We start from the raw sequence: 16,836 nt of genomic DNA, 5'->3' as shown, positions 1-16,836 counted from the left end.
GGATGAAATTGTGTTTGATGACACATCGGTAGATGTTGGAACAGAGAAAGAAACAATAATTATCACCGATGAAGAGACAGTGCTACCGGAAGTTACACCAACCGGTAAAGTTGCAAAGATGACAGAGCAACCGGTGAATGAACAAACAAATAATGTACAAACCACTGCACCACCAGTGAAGGACAAGTTGAAGGTATATGAAGTTGAGCAGGTTAAAAGGACAACTTCTTTACAGGAGTTACAAACTCAGTTGATTCCTAAGTTGGAAAATTTGCAGAGAGGCTACAAGGAAACAGGGGCAATTCTGTCAACACTAGAGATGAGTACATTAGATGCCATGGAAGAACTTGCCTACCAAGTTAGGACTCACAGTGAGATCACTGCTACACTTTTGGAGACATGGGAGAATGACTTGACAGTCATGAAGACGCATTTTGTTGACATTTTTCTGAAAATGACATTGTAATATTTTGAACCCCTATACATTTGATAATGGAAATTATAATGTATTATATTCATTTCTTTCAAATGTATTTACTTACCTATGTCATTGCTGTCAAAGGGGGAGTAGTATGTCAGTCAAAATTTTGTAAAGGGGTTGTAGTAAATTTTTGTAATAGCATGTAATTGCTAAGGGGGAGTTTTGGTTTGAGTCATTTTTGTAATGTGACAGTTAGACAATTTTTCCTAAGTGTTGCCATCAATGCCAAAGGGGGAGATTGTTGGTTTGATGATGATGATAGAGTTGTAATAGGTTGATTGATGACTTGAATTGTGTTGTCATTGATGGCAACTATGTTTTGTTAGTCATCTAAGTCATTTAGTCCAACCGGTAAAGCCTAAACGGTAGAGGAAGCAGTTAAACAGTGAACCGATAAACATGACAGCAAAACCGGTAAACAGGGACAGTGTTATGATCAAGTGACCGATACGGTAGATCGGTGATGAGTTAGGTGTTGCGGTTTGGAATGCATGTTCATGACATTGGCAAGAGTCTATGATTGGAACCGCATCAGCAGATTCAAAGTTTGGAGCGAGTTATGATATATTGAGCAGTCAGTCAAGAAGAACAATTAACCAAGGAAATTGTTCCAAGGATATTAGCCGACTTAGCAGACTTATTTATAAAAAGGTGAATATTGTGTGATGATGTACGAGATGAAGGATCTACAATGAGAATTTGATTGTGCAGTGTAAGGTGAAGCTCTGTATTAATGTTTAGTCGGTGCTAGAAGCAGAACTGAAGCGGATCTATCAGGCACAGAGGTGCTAAATGCAGATCACTTACGTGTTGTTTCCTAACAGTTGCAACAGTATTAAAATCCCTTAACCGGGTAGGTCCTAACAGGCCTGATCTTGTAAATCCCTTCACTGGGTGGCTCATTAACTTGAGTTTAAATCCTTTAGCAAGATTACTCCTAATAGGGTATAGCTCCTAACAGGGCTGAGGTTGAAATCCCTTCACCGGGTAACTCCTAACAGGGTATGCTCTTAATCGGGCATTATTGTAAAGCTCTTAATCGGGCTAGGCCTTTAACAGGGTGCATTTCGAAAGAGTGCAAATTTTGTGGGTACCAATTCCCACCGTGGTTTTTCCCATTTGGATTTCCACGTGAAAAACATTGTGTTATGTGGTGCATGTTTTATTGGTTGTTTGCATATTTGATTATCTTTCTTGCATGCTCATTGATTTTGATGTTGATTAAAGTGGTGATCAGATTAATGATGTTTTTTCTTGCATTGATTCACCCCCCCCCTCTCAGTGCCTTATAAGTTTATCACAGAGGACCAAGATAATTTTGCATCTATTCTTGCCAATCACCCTCGTTCTCTAGAGGGACCCCAATATTCTTTCTTGGGGCTATGGCACTAAAGGAGGTTATTTTGTTACCCTTGGATATCATTACATATAGAAACAAAAAGGAGGGAGTTGTGTTTCTCCTTGGTGGAGGAGACTTTAGAACAAAATCGGTTAGCCTAAATGCAACATGATTGTGTGGCATCAAAACCAAAGCAAATGCCTAACTTGGGAGAACATTAGGAATAGAGGATTCTATGGATCTTCCATTTGTGTCCTTTGCAACAACAATGAAGAAACTACTAATTGCTTTTTTTCAATTCCCCTTCTCTACTATGATCTGAGCTTATGGTGAAATATATGGAACAAATCTAGAATTCTAGCTTCCTCCTTGTTGGAGTTTTGAGATAATATGGGTCAACACTTGGCTACCATGCCCTTCCTTGTGGCAGCATGGGATATTGATCCTTTTATCCTATGGCAAATTTGGCTAGAATGAATCCAGTGCATTTTTCAAGAGTATCAAAGTATAGGTATGCAAGTTTGGCATAAGATCAGGAGAATGCTCGAAGAAACTATTAGGGCCAAGTTTAGTATTGATGAACCTTGGTCATCTGGCTAGGCTCCCAAATTTACTCCTCTCTATTGCCACGGAGACTAGGCCTAGTTATAGTTTGCAACCTTCTTGAAAAATGGACGAGTCTAGTAAGTTGTCTCCTCCTAGCAATTTTTATAATATTAACATAGATGGCTCTACTTGTGATAATCCAGGTGCAACAGGGATTGGTGGAATTGGTTGAAATTGTGAAACCTCTGTACACTTTTTCTCTCTACCTATATGGGATTGCATACAAATAACTAGATGGAGACCAGGGCAATTCTGAAGGCATTGGAAAAGGACAGTGCGCTTGGATGGAAGAAGGTTGTTTGTGAGATGAATTCTAACATCCTGGTTTCCTTGCTGAATAAAAGGAATTTGCAAGACTCCTCATGGAGATTGGCTCAGGTGGTTAGGAAAATTCTTCTTGTAACCACAAATATTGAATCAATATCATTTATCCATATCCCTAGAGAGTGGAATGAGGTGGGAGATTGTCTAGCTAAATGGGCCTCAAAAGAAATGTCTAATTGGAATGTTTCAGATTGAGGAGTATTGGCCCAGAACAATTTTCAACAAATACTTTGAATTATCCAAAATGATTGGTTGGAATATTTGTAGGGTGTTGATTAGGGGGGAGCCTAATATTGATGGAAGACTTTTTATTATTTGTTATAATGTAAAGTAATGTTGGTGTAATTATTTATTCATCTTGGATATAATTACACTTTACTTAAGTTTACTTAGGTACATGCACAACATTGTAGTTTGCATATAAGACACCTAGGGAGATGTGCATACATTGGAAGTGTGTATGTAGGAGAATTTCCATCTTTTATGGTGTGATCTTGTTATTACTCTATCATATCCACTTATTGTGGAGTGATAATTCCACCTTCAGTGGGTGATCCACCTCATGTGGAATATTTTACTATTTCTCCAACCTACCCTTGCATCTCATTGAGCCACATGTCATCATTGTGTGCTCTCTTGTCTCTTATCCTTGCCTTTATAAGCAAGCTCATCTACATTGTATGTAACAACAATAATCTTGATGATCCAGTTGATCACATTTTGCATCATTGATAGGAATACAGTTTAGTCTTGTCATATTTTGTTCTCTCTTATTTGTGCTTTCCATTGCCTCTAGATCTTGGCAAATTCTCACATGGTATCAGAGCCATTAGAGTGCCATTGGTTTGCCAATTGAGAGAAATTTGATGCTATTTGGGGTTTTTTGTATATTGGAGCTTTCTATTGCAAGTAATTATTAAAGCTTGTTGGGTCAAATATGAGGTCACCATTGAATTGAGGAGGTTCGAGAAAGTCAGAATCACTTTTTGTTTCATCCAAATCCGACATTTGAGGCCAAATCTAGAGCCGTTTAAAGGTGGAGGGTGGTGACTTGTCCCGGGAGCGATTTGCAATTTTGGAGCATTTTTGTCCAAATTCGTCATCGCCATCGCGCTCAGAAGGTCTAAAAACCTCAAGATCGCCTGTCCATTCGCCAAAATCCAAGTAATTGACCCGGAGTTGATTAAAAAACCCCCTCCCAGGCTTGTTGTATGGACGTCATTATTGCAGGTCTGAAAATTTATTTATTTTTAAAAAAAAAATTGTTTTCTGTTTTTTATTATATTTTTCAGAAATTAAAAAAAAAAAAAAAAAAAATCGAATTTGAAATTCAAATTGTGGGGTGTGTTATTTGTTTTAAATTTGATTTGGGCGATTTTATTGTTTTCGTTTTATTAAACGAAAATTAAAAAAAGTATATATATATATATATTTTTGGGTACCTGCGGAACCGCAGGGTCCTTGTAGCCCGCAAGCTCTGCATATTGCAGGGTACCTACAGGTGGCCCTGCAGGCCGCAGGCCCTGTGTACTACAGGGTACCTGCGGGGAGGCCCTGCGGCCCCCGCAGGCCCTGCTTACTGCAAGGTACCTGCGGGTAGCTCCATGGGCCCCCGCAGGGCATTTTACCTTTTTAAAAGTTTTTTAAATTAAAAACTTTTTTTTAATTTATGTTTTTTTCATTTTTTTTTTAAGTTTTTTAATAATAAAAATAAAGTTTTTTCTTTAATAAACTTTTATTAAAGTTTTTTTAAAAGTTTTAAAATTAGAAAAAAATCATGTATTGTTTTTTTTCTTTATTTAATAATTTTTTTTTTATCAAATATTAAAAAAAAAAAAAAAAACTTACACCTTTTTTTAAGTTTTTCTTTATTATTTTTTAATAAAGTTTTTTTTTAGGGCATTTTAATAAATTGTTTTTTTTTTAATTTTAATTAAGTTTTTAAAAACAAGAATATCATGGAATAAGTCAAATTGGGAACAAAATTTTTCTTGTCTACCATACTTGTTTTGTAGCGCTTCCAACCGGCAGCCAAGGGGGGCCCTATTGCTCTTATATTTTGCTTGGCAACATCCCAATCGGAGGCATCTTCATCTGTAGTATTCTACATGGTTTCTTTGGTGGCATCATCTTCATGTTTCCATATTTGCATGCTCTTGCATGAGCAATGTTGTACTCGCACTATCATAAAGTGCCACACCTCTTTGTATCTTGTCTTTGATGACATATTTTGATGTAATCCTCTTGTACACGTAGATTAGGAATATCTTGTGCGACTTGGTGCATGGCTCCAGTTGAGACTTAGATTGTACACATTTGTGCATGGCTCCCGTGAGACTTTGATTGTACCAATATTTCTGTCATTTATGAGTATCCAGTTGATGCTCAAAGCAGGTTGTCTCCATGCCTGATCTTCATTTTGTTGCAGTGAGTGATTCATCGTCATCGACATAGTACTTGGTTTGTCACATTTTGACATTATTGGTACAGCATTGGCTCTCTTTCTTCCCAATGGAAAGGTATTTTGGTCAACATCATTGGACCATCTTTGCAGGAGATTTTACATTGAGGGGGGGCTTCATGGTCTCTTCTTCTCTCTTATTCATCATTGAGAGCATTTTGTGCTTTCATCATCTCTCTTTTGGGGGGGAGTTTTTTCCCATGTGGTTTTTCTCTCTTTCCCCGCTTTATGGGAGATTGCATTTGCATTTGTACATGGGTACCTAACATGGCCTCGTAATCGGGACCCATCTTGCATTGCTTAGTTGCATTGTAGACTTAAGTGCATTCCCCTAAGTTGCACTTAAGGGGGGCGTTGGTGTAATTATTTATTCATCTTGGATATAGTTACACTTTACTTAAGTTTACTTAGGTACATGCACAACATTGTAGTTTGCATATGAGACACCTAGGGAGATGTGCATACATTGGAAGTGTGTATGTAGGAGAATTTCCACCTTTTATGGTGTGATCTTGTTATTACTCTATCATATCCACTTATTGTGGAGTGATAATTCCACCTTAGGTGAGTGATCCACCTCATGTAGAATATTTTACTATTTCTCCTACCTACCCCTACCTACCCTTGCATCTCATTGAGCCACATGTCATCATTGTGTGCTCTCTTGTCTCTTAGCCTTGTCTTTATAAGCAGGCTCATCTACATTGTATGTAACAACAATAATCTTGATGATCCAGTTGATCTCATTTTGCATCACTGATAGGAATACAATTTATTCTTGTTACATTTTATTCTCTCTTATTTGTGTTTTCCATTGCCTTTAGATCTTGGCAAATTCTCACAAGTAGTAATGCAGGAATTCTCAGTGGGTTACTCTTCTTTGGTTTGTATTGATGGCTGCAGCTATCTGTAAATCCATTCAGTGTGTGCAATTAGATTATTTGAATAAAATATTTTTTTACCCTCAAAAAAAGAGGGACCCAGAGATCCATCAGATACTCCTTGTGCCAGGTGTGACATGTTAAAACAAGCTCATGACAAAAAACAGACATGTAGTAATCTGATTTTGGTAACAGTTTACAGACTTCTTTTACAGAATGTGGCATCGTCTTGTTTATAGATTCTTCAATACCACTGATATCAAATAAAACAAGGAAACATAGGAATCTTTCAACAATGAATGATAATCACAGTAAACACCAACAAATCAATACAACAAAAAAAGACCAGAACTAGAAGCTTCATAAGGAAAGAAAAGTGCATAGTTTGTCATTTATTCAGAATATTGAAATTGGTGTATTTATTGCTCGTCTCCATCTCAATCTACAGTAGACAGTTTTCAACCTTTTCCCTGTCCATCCATTGTATTGTAACAGAGAGACATCTTGATCCCAAGTCTTTTCATGTGCAACCTAGATAGGGTTAAATCAAGGCTAGTAAGGCTCTTGAGAGCTAGAATGGTTCAATTCCTTTCTATTGTAATCAATGTTAGACACAGCCACAAAATTGTGGTAGCCCAATGTCATGCAGCCCTGACTCTGCCTTTCAGAATTTAAGGTTATTTATTTTCTTTCCATATTCAATTTCAAATTACAGATAAACAAACATGTCTGTAACTCTCCCAGCCTATGTCAAATAAAACAACAATCACGGTTTATGTTAAATAAAATAACAGACCAATGCCTCTGTCTCTAGATATCTTTTTGGTGTTAATGTGATCATTTTCTATCTCATGAGGGGTTTAGTTTAATGGGTATGATAGGTTTCAGCTTCCACATACTTGTCAAACACTCAAAAATGGCTGGAAATGCCCACAAATTTTGGAAATATTTTTGAAGTTTCCAAAACCTCTCAGAGTGTTTCCAGATTTTAAGTATCATTAAACATTTCCAGAAATGAATTTTCAGATTACAGAGATCATCCAAACATACGATATGAAGGAAAAACAATGTTCTAGAATCTTCTGAAATATTAAAGAAGATTTTATGTAATAGTAATAGGGGACACTAATAACAGCATTGCACACTGCAAACAGGACGTCTATAAGTCAGTGGATATATGGTCAAGTTATGGGTAGATGCGTAGTGTAATAATTTGCGAATTAAATCATGTTTACATGTTAATTGCTGCTCAAGGGAGTTGGCTATCTGATCTGAGTCAAACTGCTAATTTTTTCCCCAACCAGCAGCACATTTTGCAAAGCAAAAAAATCAAGAGTTATTCACAAACTCATTCAATCGGACCTGTATCTTATAAATAACATGTTTTCCCACTCTGGACCTCATTTCTACAGTGCAGATTTGGATTTTTCCAGAGCTAAGTTAGATTTGACAAAGTAGCCAAATTGGACCAAATACTGAAGGGCACTCATTCTCCAGTATAAACCCGTTCCATTCTCATTCAGCTAGAGCCTAATCACTGTTTCATGGCCTCAACCGAATATTTTTTAAAGAGTTTTAAGTATGGTTAAAAGCAATAAAGTTATGAAAAATGGTATGCACCATGAAGGTCCTGTGGCCTCAAAGGCCTTTTTCTGGACTTGGTAGCGGGGTTTCCACCCTCAAGGGCCACCCTATATCACAACAAAGAATGTACGAGGGAAAGGCCCTCAAATCTGTTTGCCACCCCAAACCCCACTCTGGTTTTAAAAAGTGTGTGTGTAAATATATATGGCTTTACCTAATAGAAAAACATTTCGATTATACTTTTGGTTTCCTGAGTCAATTCCAATCCCTATTAATGTTAATATGGTTCGAAGGATAGGTTACTCTTGACCACCACACTCGAGGTAGCCTATAAACTCACTTAACCCAAAAAATCAACAAGCCAAAAAAATTCCAAAATACTTCGGAAAATAGTAAAAGGTAGTCCTCCCCGGGAAAATAGGTCATAACCCCATTGCATCTGGTTGAAATGATGATTTAAAGAATATGGAATAAATGTGATCCAAGGTTACATGACACACTGCTGAAGGCAGTCCAAACCTTCGTCCGCCCAATAACTTTCCGAGGAAAACAAACATGGAAATAAGATTGAATGATGTTACAAAGGCAACATACACAAAGACTGCTTTTTTAAACCCATATAACGAGAATAAACGCTCCAAGCTTCATCCACGCTGCCCTGAAATATACATATATATCATATATACCTGCAATACCTTTCTAAACAATCTTTATTCAAATTAAAGATCATAGAATATTGAGTAATCCGAATATAAAAAATTTCGAAAGCAAAAATAACACAGTTTCAATTATGATCTAACACATCATTCAATCCATTTGATTCCAACCTGCGATACGCTTATAAGATATTTGAACAAGAAAGCACGGTGTTCACCCGAAAATGAAGTGCTTGGATAGACAGTTCCAATAAATAGGAATGAAGAACTTACAGGTCCTTTATCTCTATCTCTGATCTCCTGCTCAATCTCCACTTCTTTTACATCTTCATTTCTCTCTGCAACTCCCATCGCTTCTTCCTCTTGCAATGTGAAATTTTCCAAGAGCCCGGTCTGCAGTTGTAGTACTTGACTTTCGAATCAGTAGACAATATATACTAGCAGTCGAGTCAAAAGAAGGAGGCATGGTTAGGCAGACTATAAATTTACATAGAATGTTCTATGCATCGGAAAGAAGTTGGCTTAATACAGGAGTCTGATATTTTATTTTATTTTATTAAAAAAGACACGGAATGTTCTATGCATCGGAAAGAAGTTGGCTTAATATAGGAGTCTAATATTTTATTAAAAAAAACATAAATAAACTATACGAATTTAATAGATTAATTAAAAGCTCAGAAACTTGATAGTCTGAGACAAGTAATGATGAGTATTTGACTTTTTATTAATTTTGTAAATAATTCTTAATGCAATTCTAATTCTAATTTAATAAATTTGTTAAGTTTTTTTCTTAATGTAATTCTAATTCTAATTTAATAAATTTGTTAAGTTTTTTTCTTAATGTAATTATAATTCTAATTTAATAAATTTGTTAAGTTTTTTCAATACATTTTAATTTTATTATATAAAAATATTTATTTAATTTATATAATTGTAATTGTAATGACAATGTAATCTAAACTTAAATTTTAATTATAATTATTTAAAAAATTGTAATTAATTTTAATCTTAGTCTTAATTTTAACTTTAATTCTCATCAATTTTGATGGTTTCTATATTAAATAAAATAAAAACTATACAACACAATACATATCAAATCAAAATATAAAGAATATTCACAAATTTTCAAACTTCATCAACAATAAAAAAAAATTCTAATAAAATTTGTTATATATAATCCATCAACTAATAATTTAAAAATAATATTTTTAAGTATTTTTATGTAAGTATATTTTTAATATATGTATTATTTTAATCAATCAACAAATTAATATTTCTTCTGTAATTATGATTTACTTATTTTTATAAAATAATAGCATGTGTCAGCGGCCCCTTTGTCTACTAGTGAAATTGAAAGGTTCTTAATGAGCCTACCATGGATCAAATCTTGCTGATTGCAAGACTTCAACATCTAAAAAAGGATGAGGTTAGGATAATAGATACCCATCAATTCTTAGATAGCAAAAACGAATTTGTAGACAAACCTCCATCAAAATAATAATAATAATTAACATGTATAAAATTATCAAAAAACACAAAAAAAAAGACATCAAATATTTTATTTCCATAATATAGATCTTAGAACAGATTCTATCTTACTCATGCCTAGTAATTAAATACACACTTCATGAGCTTGGTAAAAATAAATAAAAAAATTCTAAACTAAAGAAACTATTATATAAATATTTTACAATCCAGCATCAATCACGCTGTAAGATTATTTCTAACATGAGTTACTGTTTATTTCCAACCTCTTTTTTCTACAGTCAATTCTCAATTTCTAAACATTCATTGTCGACCAGAAGCAAAAAAAAAATTGCAATTTATCCTATTTCAACAAAGACACTTTAAATAAATACTTTTTAAAATAGAAAAGGAACATGTGATTATAGCAAAATACCCGTTATGATGCCTTCCCTTTCATCAGCAATGACGCATCTGTGTTGAACAGTATTACAAAATGTTGAAGTAGAGAGCCAAAACTTGTTCCAGAAGGCAACCTGTTTGACCATCTCAACTCATATTATTCCAAACCCAAACAAAATGTCTTTTCTATGAATGCGGGCGATCAAGACTCGAGGCTTCATATCTGTTTTTCCTCAACTCCCATTCCATGTTTTTCTTTGACTACTCATGTTATCTGGTCTGCAACAAAACCATGGGTAGAAGAAATTAAGCAGGCAAATAGTAGGGGCCATGGGAACCCTCTATTGGATCACTCAGTCTCTTTAATGTTAAGTGGAATGCTTGTGAAGCAGTACTACTATCGACTTTGGGATTCAGAGGTGAATGGGCCGACTCTCTTAATTTTTATCACTAACAAAACTAACATCTTTAGTAGCTTAAAAAAATGAAAATCCAAACCAGTTGGAAATAGAAGCAATCAAAGAGAAAAGATAGCGTACATGACTTCTGAAACGAGGATCCATAACACAAAATTTGAGATTTTTACAGTCTAAGAGACTGAATTTAAAGTCATGCAGATTATGGCCATATCAAAAATAATTGCAAAGAATAGATGTGGCTTATTGAAATCTTGTAATAGCTATTATGGTGAAGTAAAGTCATATATACTCATTAAGAAAGTTATCTTTATAATATTATTTCCTTTTTATTGAAGTAAAAATATTATTTCTTTCTAATACAAGACCATCAAATCATAATAAAAAGGAAAATAGAATATTGAATCAAATCATAATAGAAATGAAAATAGAATATTGATGAAAGGAGGGTGTATAGCCTTAAAGTAGTGAATGGAGGGAGGCACCATTAAAATATATATATCTATAAAGTGTCATATTAATTTGAAACTATTTTACTTAGAGTTGTTTTATTTTAGAATTATTCTATGTACTTAACGTTATTTTATTTTATTTTAAAATCAATCAATTTACTAAATTAAAATATATTTTTATTTATTTAACAATTGTTATTTTATTACATAAAAAATATATATATATTTTTGAAAGGCCACCAAATAATTGTTTTATTTATTTTTACTTTCATACATATAATAAAAACTAAATAAATCACAAATATAAATATTTATTCTAAATACTTACATATTTAGAATATAAATATGCTAATAGAACTAAGTTGCTCTCTACCTTATCTTAATGGCATTATGAAGCCTCAAGGGTTCTAGCCACCCCCTTAAGAAAGAAGAATCATTGTATAACCTTTATGTTCAATGGTAATAGTTGTAGACACCTAAAAATGTCTCATCAATTCTACACTAATTATTTGTCTATTTAATTAAGTAATTTTTTAATTATTTGATTAAACTAACTATTTCTTCTAATCATCGCCCTTCAACACTTCTAATTATTCTATTTCTATTCTCAAATCATTTTAATCAGTTAAGCATATCTCAATCATTAATTAAATATCAATTATTTAATTAATTATGATCTTTTCCTTAGTTAAATAATCTTTATTATTTAATTAATTATATCTCCTAAGTTTAAATAATTTCATTTAAATTATTTAAATTAATTAATTAAATTCCTCCATTTCCCCAAATTATAATTCCATCTAATTTCATCTAATTTCTCCCAAATTCGAATTTCACTTCATTTCAATTACTTTCACATTTCCCCAAATCTGAATTTCAGTTAATTTTATGTGCATTTCAACATTCGAATGACCAAAATCAAATCCAAATTGAAAATGAAAATCAAATTCAATTTCAAATTCCTACAACACATGCTAAAATCAGAACTGATTGATCAAATCAGTTAACTCAATTAACTCATCAATCATGTCCTTTTTAACTCAAAATTAGCTTTTTATGACTAATCCTTCAATTCAGTCATCTCCCTAGTCTATTCAGTTCACTAATCAATCAAATGAGTTTACTAATCCATCTATTCAGTTCACTCTCCAATCAATCTAGTTGACTACTCAATCAAATTAGTTAACAAATCAATCAACTCTGTTAACTGATCAATCAATTTCAGTTGTCTCCCAATAAACACTTGAGTTCAAATTCTCACCTCCTTTGTGTTGAAAATCTATAAATTCAACATCATTTTTATCAATTCAATCTAGATTTTGAGAATCATAGAATCACATTCTTCAATATTGTTGTCTATCTTATGCAGGAAATCAAGTGCAATACCTGAGAGCCACCTACATCAACAACAATGGAGAAGAGCAATGGAAGCCTTACTATGTCAATTGAGGGAGTTTTTAATTAGTTTCATTTCAATTCAATTGATATTGCATTATTCTATTGTCATTTAGGAGAAATGTTGATTAGATTAGAGTTGTGATTTACTTTTTGATATCTGATTATGCAATTTACGCTTATTTACTGATTGAAAACATTTGGTGAACTCGACGTGAAACATTCTAACCTTCATTTCTTGTTTTGACAAGCAAATCTGTACATGCACAAGAAACTTGATCTCGCAATTGCATACGCAAAAATTCACAATTGCCTATAACGTATCGCAATTGCTATCATATCATATCGCAATTGCTCAGACAACATATCGCAATTGCTTAAATAGATCGCAATTATTTTTTAAAGGATTACAAATTTTAAAAAAATTGTGTCATTTCTGCATTATTTTATCTTGCGCATCTAACCCTGAAATTTCATTAAATTCTGGAAAATTTAATTTCTGCATATAAGATGTATTTAATCTAATGGCAGGAAAGGTGACTATTAGAATTTCAGCTGCAAGGAAGGCAAAACAGCATAGGAGACAACAAAGGACATATCAAAGAATCTTAAAGGCGGAAAGGGAGCTCCGTGAGATCGAAGAAAAAGAGGAGATTTCTCAATATCACAGAAACATCCACCGTTTCTTAACCAAGTATAAGTTTTTTGATGAAATTGGTGTGATGGCTCGGGTGGTGTGGGACAATGTCATTGCAGAATAACCCTTCCATCTTCTGTCTTTTTCTTCTATTTAAAAAAAAAAAATTACTGTGAGCAATTGATCTTATATCAACTCACAATTGAGCAGTCATCACATTGCAATTGCTTAAACAGTAATTCACAATTGATGATACATCAATTTGTAATTGATCTAATATCAATTCATATTTTCTATGTAGGTAATTCGCATTTGTTAGATTCAATTCTTCTTTTTTTGTTTTGTTGCAGTTCTGGTTTTTACCAGAATATCTTTCTGTCTGTAAAAAGATGGAACTCTGTAATTGGAAAATTAGGCTGGATAGCCCACCATGTGCTGACTAACTTTATTTTTTGCAGGGGTAGCTTAAAAACATTTCAGTTTGGTGCAAGTAAAATGAACCACAAACAAACTTGTATCTTATTCCACAATTGCGATGAAGGTTAAAATTGAACCCCATGCTTTTTTGGAGCAACATCTTCAAATAGATTAGAAAATTATTGCAATGAAAAGTTAAAAAGAACCCTTGTCTTTTGTGTTTTCGAAGGGATAGGTATTATGCTCTCCCCTTCAATGGGTGATTAGAAAACTAGACTCTCTTCTTTCATGCTTTCATTTATTTCTTGCAATTAAATCCTTTAGAAGGCCTACCCTCCTGAGTTGCCCTTAGGGCACCATTAAGGTCAATGAGAGAGGAATGACTTAAGTGGCAACGGCTAAAGCCAAGTAATCCAAGCCACTATAAATAAATACGTATGTGATGAAAATCATATATGATGAGTGTTACATGATGTCACAACAACATTATGCCTCCCTCAGTGCCTATATGGTATGTTAAAACTGTAGAGCGTAACCTCTATAGACTGGGAGACCTCCCTCAACGGAGTGTTAAACGCTGCTGATTGTGACCACTCGAATGGAACCCTGTCTAAACACCATATAAATTAGAAGTCCAGCTGAGTCAGTAACCAGACACTTGTTTTATTATAGTGCAAGGGTGGGGAAAAATCTGCCCCCAAGACACTCACCATATATCTCTTAGGATAACTGACCAATTGAGGAGCAATATTCTTTGATCTAATTTCTAGAAAAAGGTAAAACAATGGGTGCACCCTAGGGTGTGACAGGGTTGTTTGAGTTGACGGAGTATCAAGATGTGGGTTGTGATAATACTTGTGACCTTTTGACCTTAGGAGAGTCTATCTGATGTGATATCGAATGACCCCAATATATCAAGAACAAAATGAGATCTTAAAAAACATCCCAACATTCATGGGAATTTGAAAAAAGTTCCTTAAACAAGTATTCTTTTCATGGTTTTATTCTTTTTGATGTGTCTATTGTGTCCTTTGTTACATTTCACCAAGTTCAAACATCTTAGAAAAGACCAAAAACAAAGTGGAATTTCAACCAATTTTTTGTCAAAAATATCAATAAGATCAAAACCCCTCAACAAGTCAAGTTTCAACATCAACATCAAATCAAACTTTTGCAACATTCTAGAAATGAAGAAAACATCTTACATGTTGTGATCTTGAGTTTGAACCAATCAAGCAAACATCATGGATTGGCGTTATGCATTTCGTAGGGAAGGTGAATAATTTATCTCTTCCATTCCTATTCCATCACCATCCATAGAAACATTAGCTCAACAAATCAATACTTTGCAATAACAAATGAGAGACATGACTAGTCCTAGCAACCATAGGGGCTGGTTAGAAAATATGATGAGAGAAGTGATAACCACAAGGGAATCATTATTAGACCAACCTTCTTCTTCTTGTGAGACCATTCAAACATGCCAACCTTCATTCTTCAACAAAATCATTCCTACCACAATTCAACCAACATTAGAGTCATGTCAACCTTCTTTCAACCCAACATATCAATCATACCAATCATATCAACCCAACATTCAAACCTCTTTCAACCAAAATCAAACCCCTTTCAACCAAAGTCCAAATCAAAATTCATTCAACCAAAATCAAACCTCTTTCACCCAGAATCATACTCCTTTCAACCAAAACCAAATCACATTCAACCAAAATCCAAATCAACCATGTCTATCCACCATTTCATCATCCCTTGAAGTTACACAAGACCAATCCACGCTATCTTCATCCAATAACACAATCTCCCAAGGGATATCTATCATACAAATCCAACCTAATCCAAGTCATAATTTTTAAAGTCTCATTCAAAATCCTTTCTCATCAAGTCAAAGTGTTGGAACCTTCGAAAAATCTCCCCTGCAAACTCCTTCTCCGTGTTAGGAGGATAATCCAAAATCAAAAGAAATCAGTCATGAAATAAATCAAGATCAAGAACAAACCCTTTCATCCTACCCAATTTTTGATGAATACTTCACCTATCAAGGATCTTATGATGATCCCCTCATTCTTTTCTATTCCACTCATAATAACGCCCTTGTTTCTCAAGAGAAAGATGTTCTTTCAAGTACCATCCAACATCCACCTCCTAAACAAGATCACATTATCATTTCTCCTAGTCTCTCTCATGATTCCAATACACAAGTTGTTCATGAACCCCTTATCAATAAAATCAATAATCCAGATCATACTACACAGGACAACTTGTCAACAATGGTATGTGCACCATCATCAAATGCCAATATCGTGACAGAAACAAGCATAACACCAACTAATGAAATCAACACTTGGTTGGCTTCATCATACTCTTCAAGTGCATCAATAAAAACATGCATTGAACCCATTCATGTCACAACTTCGAAACCAAAATCTATTTTCCTCATACACCCACACTTGAAAGACTGGGGGAAAGAAGGTCTACCACAATTGAATTGGTTTGAAAATAAGGGGGAATAGCAGAAACTGTACATGAAAGACTCCCAACCACATATCCTATTGAAAAAGATAGGTTCATCCAACTATTCAAACAAAGACCAATGAATTATCTACATAAAGTTAATACCAACTCATGAATAAGAACATGCACCTAAAAAGATATTACATCTAAGGGTGGGTCCATGCTAAATTTTCAGTATTGCATTTGCATATTTCTTTATTGCATTACATATCTCCATTTCAGAGTGCATCATAGTTGCTTGTATATCACCATTGCACAACGTATAGTTGCATATCATTATTGCTTTCTCATATAGTTGCATCAATAAAACATGATGATTGTCTGAGTTATTCACTTGTCTGCATTGAAGGGAACAAAGGTTGTCTCATTTCCTAGATACTTGTTCATGAAGTCTTTAGGAGGCCTTTAGTCATTCATCTTCAATGTCACATTGTGATTAAGATTTATCCTTGGTTGGGTAGAAGTTTCACTATCAATTATTGTTACCCAAAATCAATCAATGCTATATCTCACACATTAATCAAAAGCTCTAAGTCATTACAGATACCTAGTTGGTCATGTGGCTAGTGAAAAATCCAATATTCTGCTTCAGCGCCGCTGTAATTGTCATACCCAAGTAGGTTTCATTACTTACAAGTCAATGCAATAAAATAAAATAAAAAAAGTGTTATGCCAATATCCATCTCAAAACAAAAAGAGAAGAAAGATATAGCTGAAATATCATGCATACAAGTACAAAAAAAAAGCTTGACTATGGGAACATGTGAATAACTCCATCAGGGCTATGGATTC

The 16,836-nt window shown here is 34.0% G+C and overlaps 1 protein-coding gene across 1 annotated transcript in view; it reads right to left on the bottom strand.

Annotated features, from left to right (window-relative positions):
* LOC131079876 (methionine aminopeptidase 2B) overlaps positions 1 to 8,826 on the bottom strand; it is a 132,681-nt gene extending 123,855 nt beyond the window's left edge. The window contains exon 1 of the mRNA XM_058017916.2: positions 8,606 to 8,826. Within this exon, the coding sequence (XP_057873899.1) occupies positions 8,606 to 8,683 (78 nt within the window). The 5' untranslated portion in view covers positions 8,684 to 8,826. The remainder of the gene's footprint in view (positions 1 to 8,605) is intronic.
* Positions 8,827 to 16,836: the final 8,010 nt, after the last annotated feature.

The sequence above is a fragment of the Cryptomeria japonica genome, chromosome 10, assembly GCF_030272615.1.
Source record: "Cryptomeria japonica chromosome 10, Sugi_1.0, whole genome shotgun sequence".
Classification (NCBI taxonomy): Eukaryota; Viridiplantae; Streptophyta; class Pinopsida; order Cupressales; family Cupressaceae; genus Cryptomeria; species Cryptomeria japonica.
Note: the sequence above shows the minus strand (reverse complement) of the source record. Positions and strands in the feature narration are given on the sequence as shown.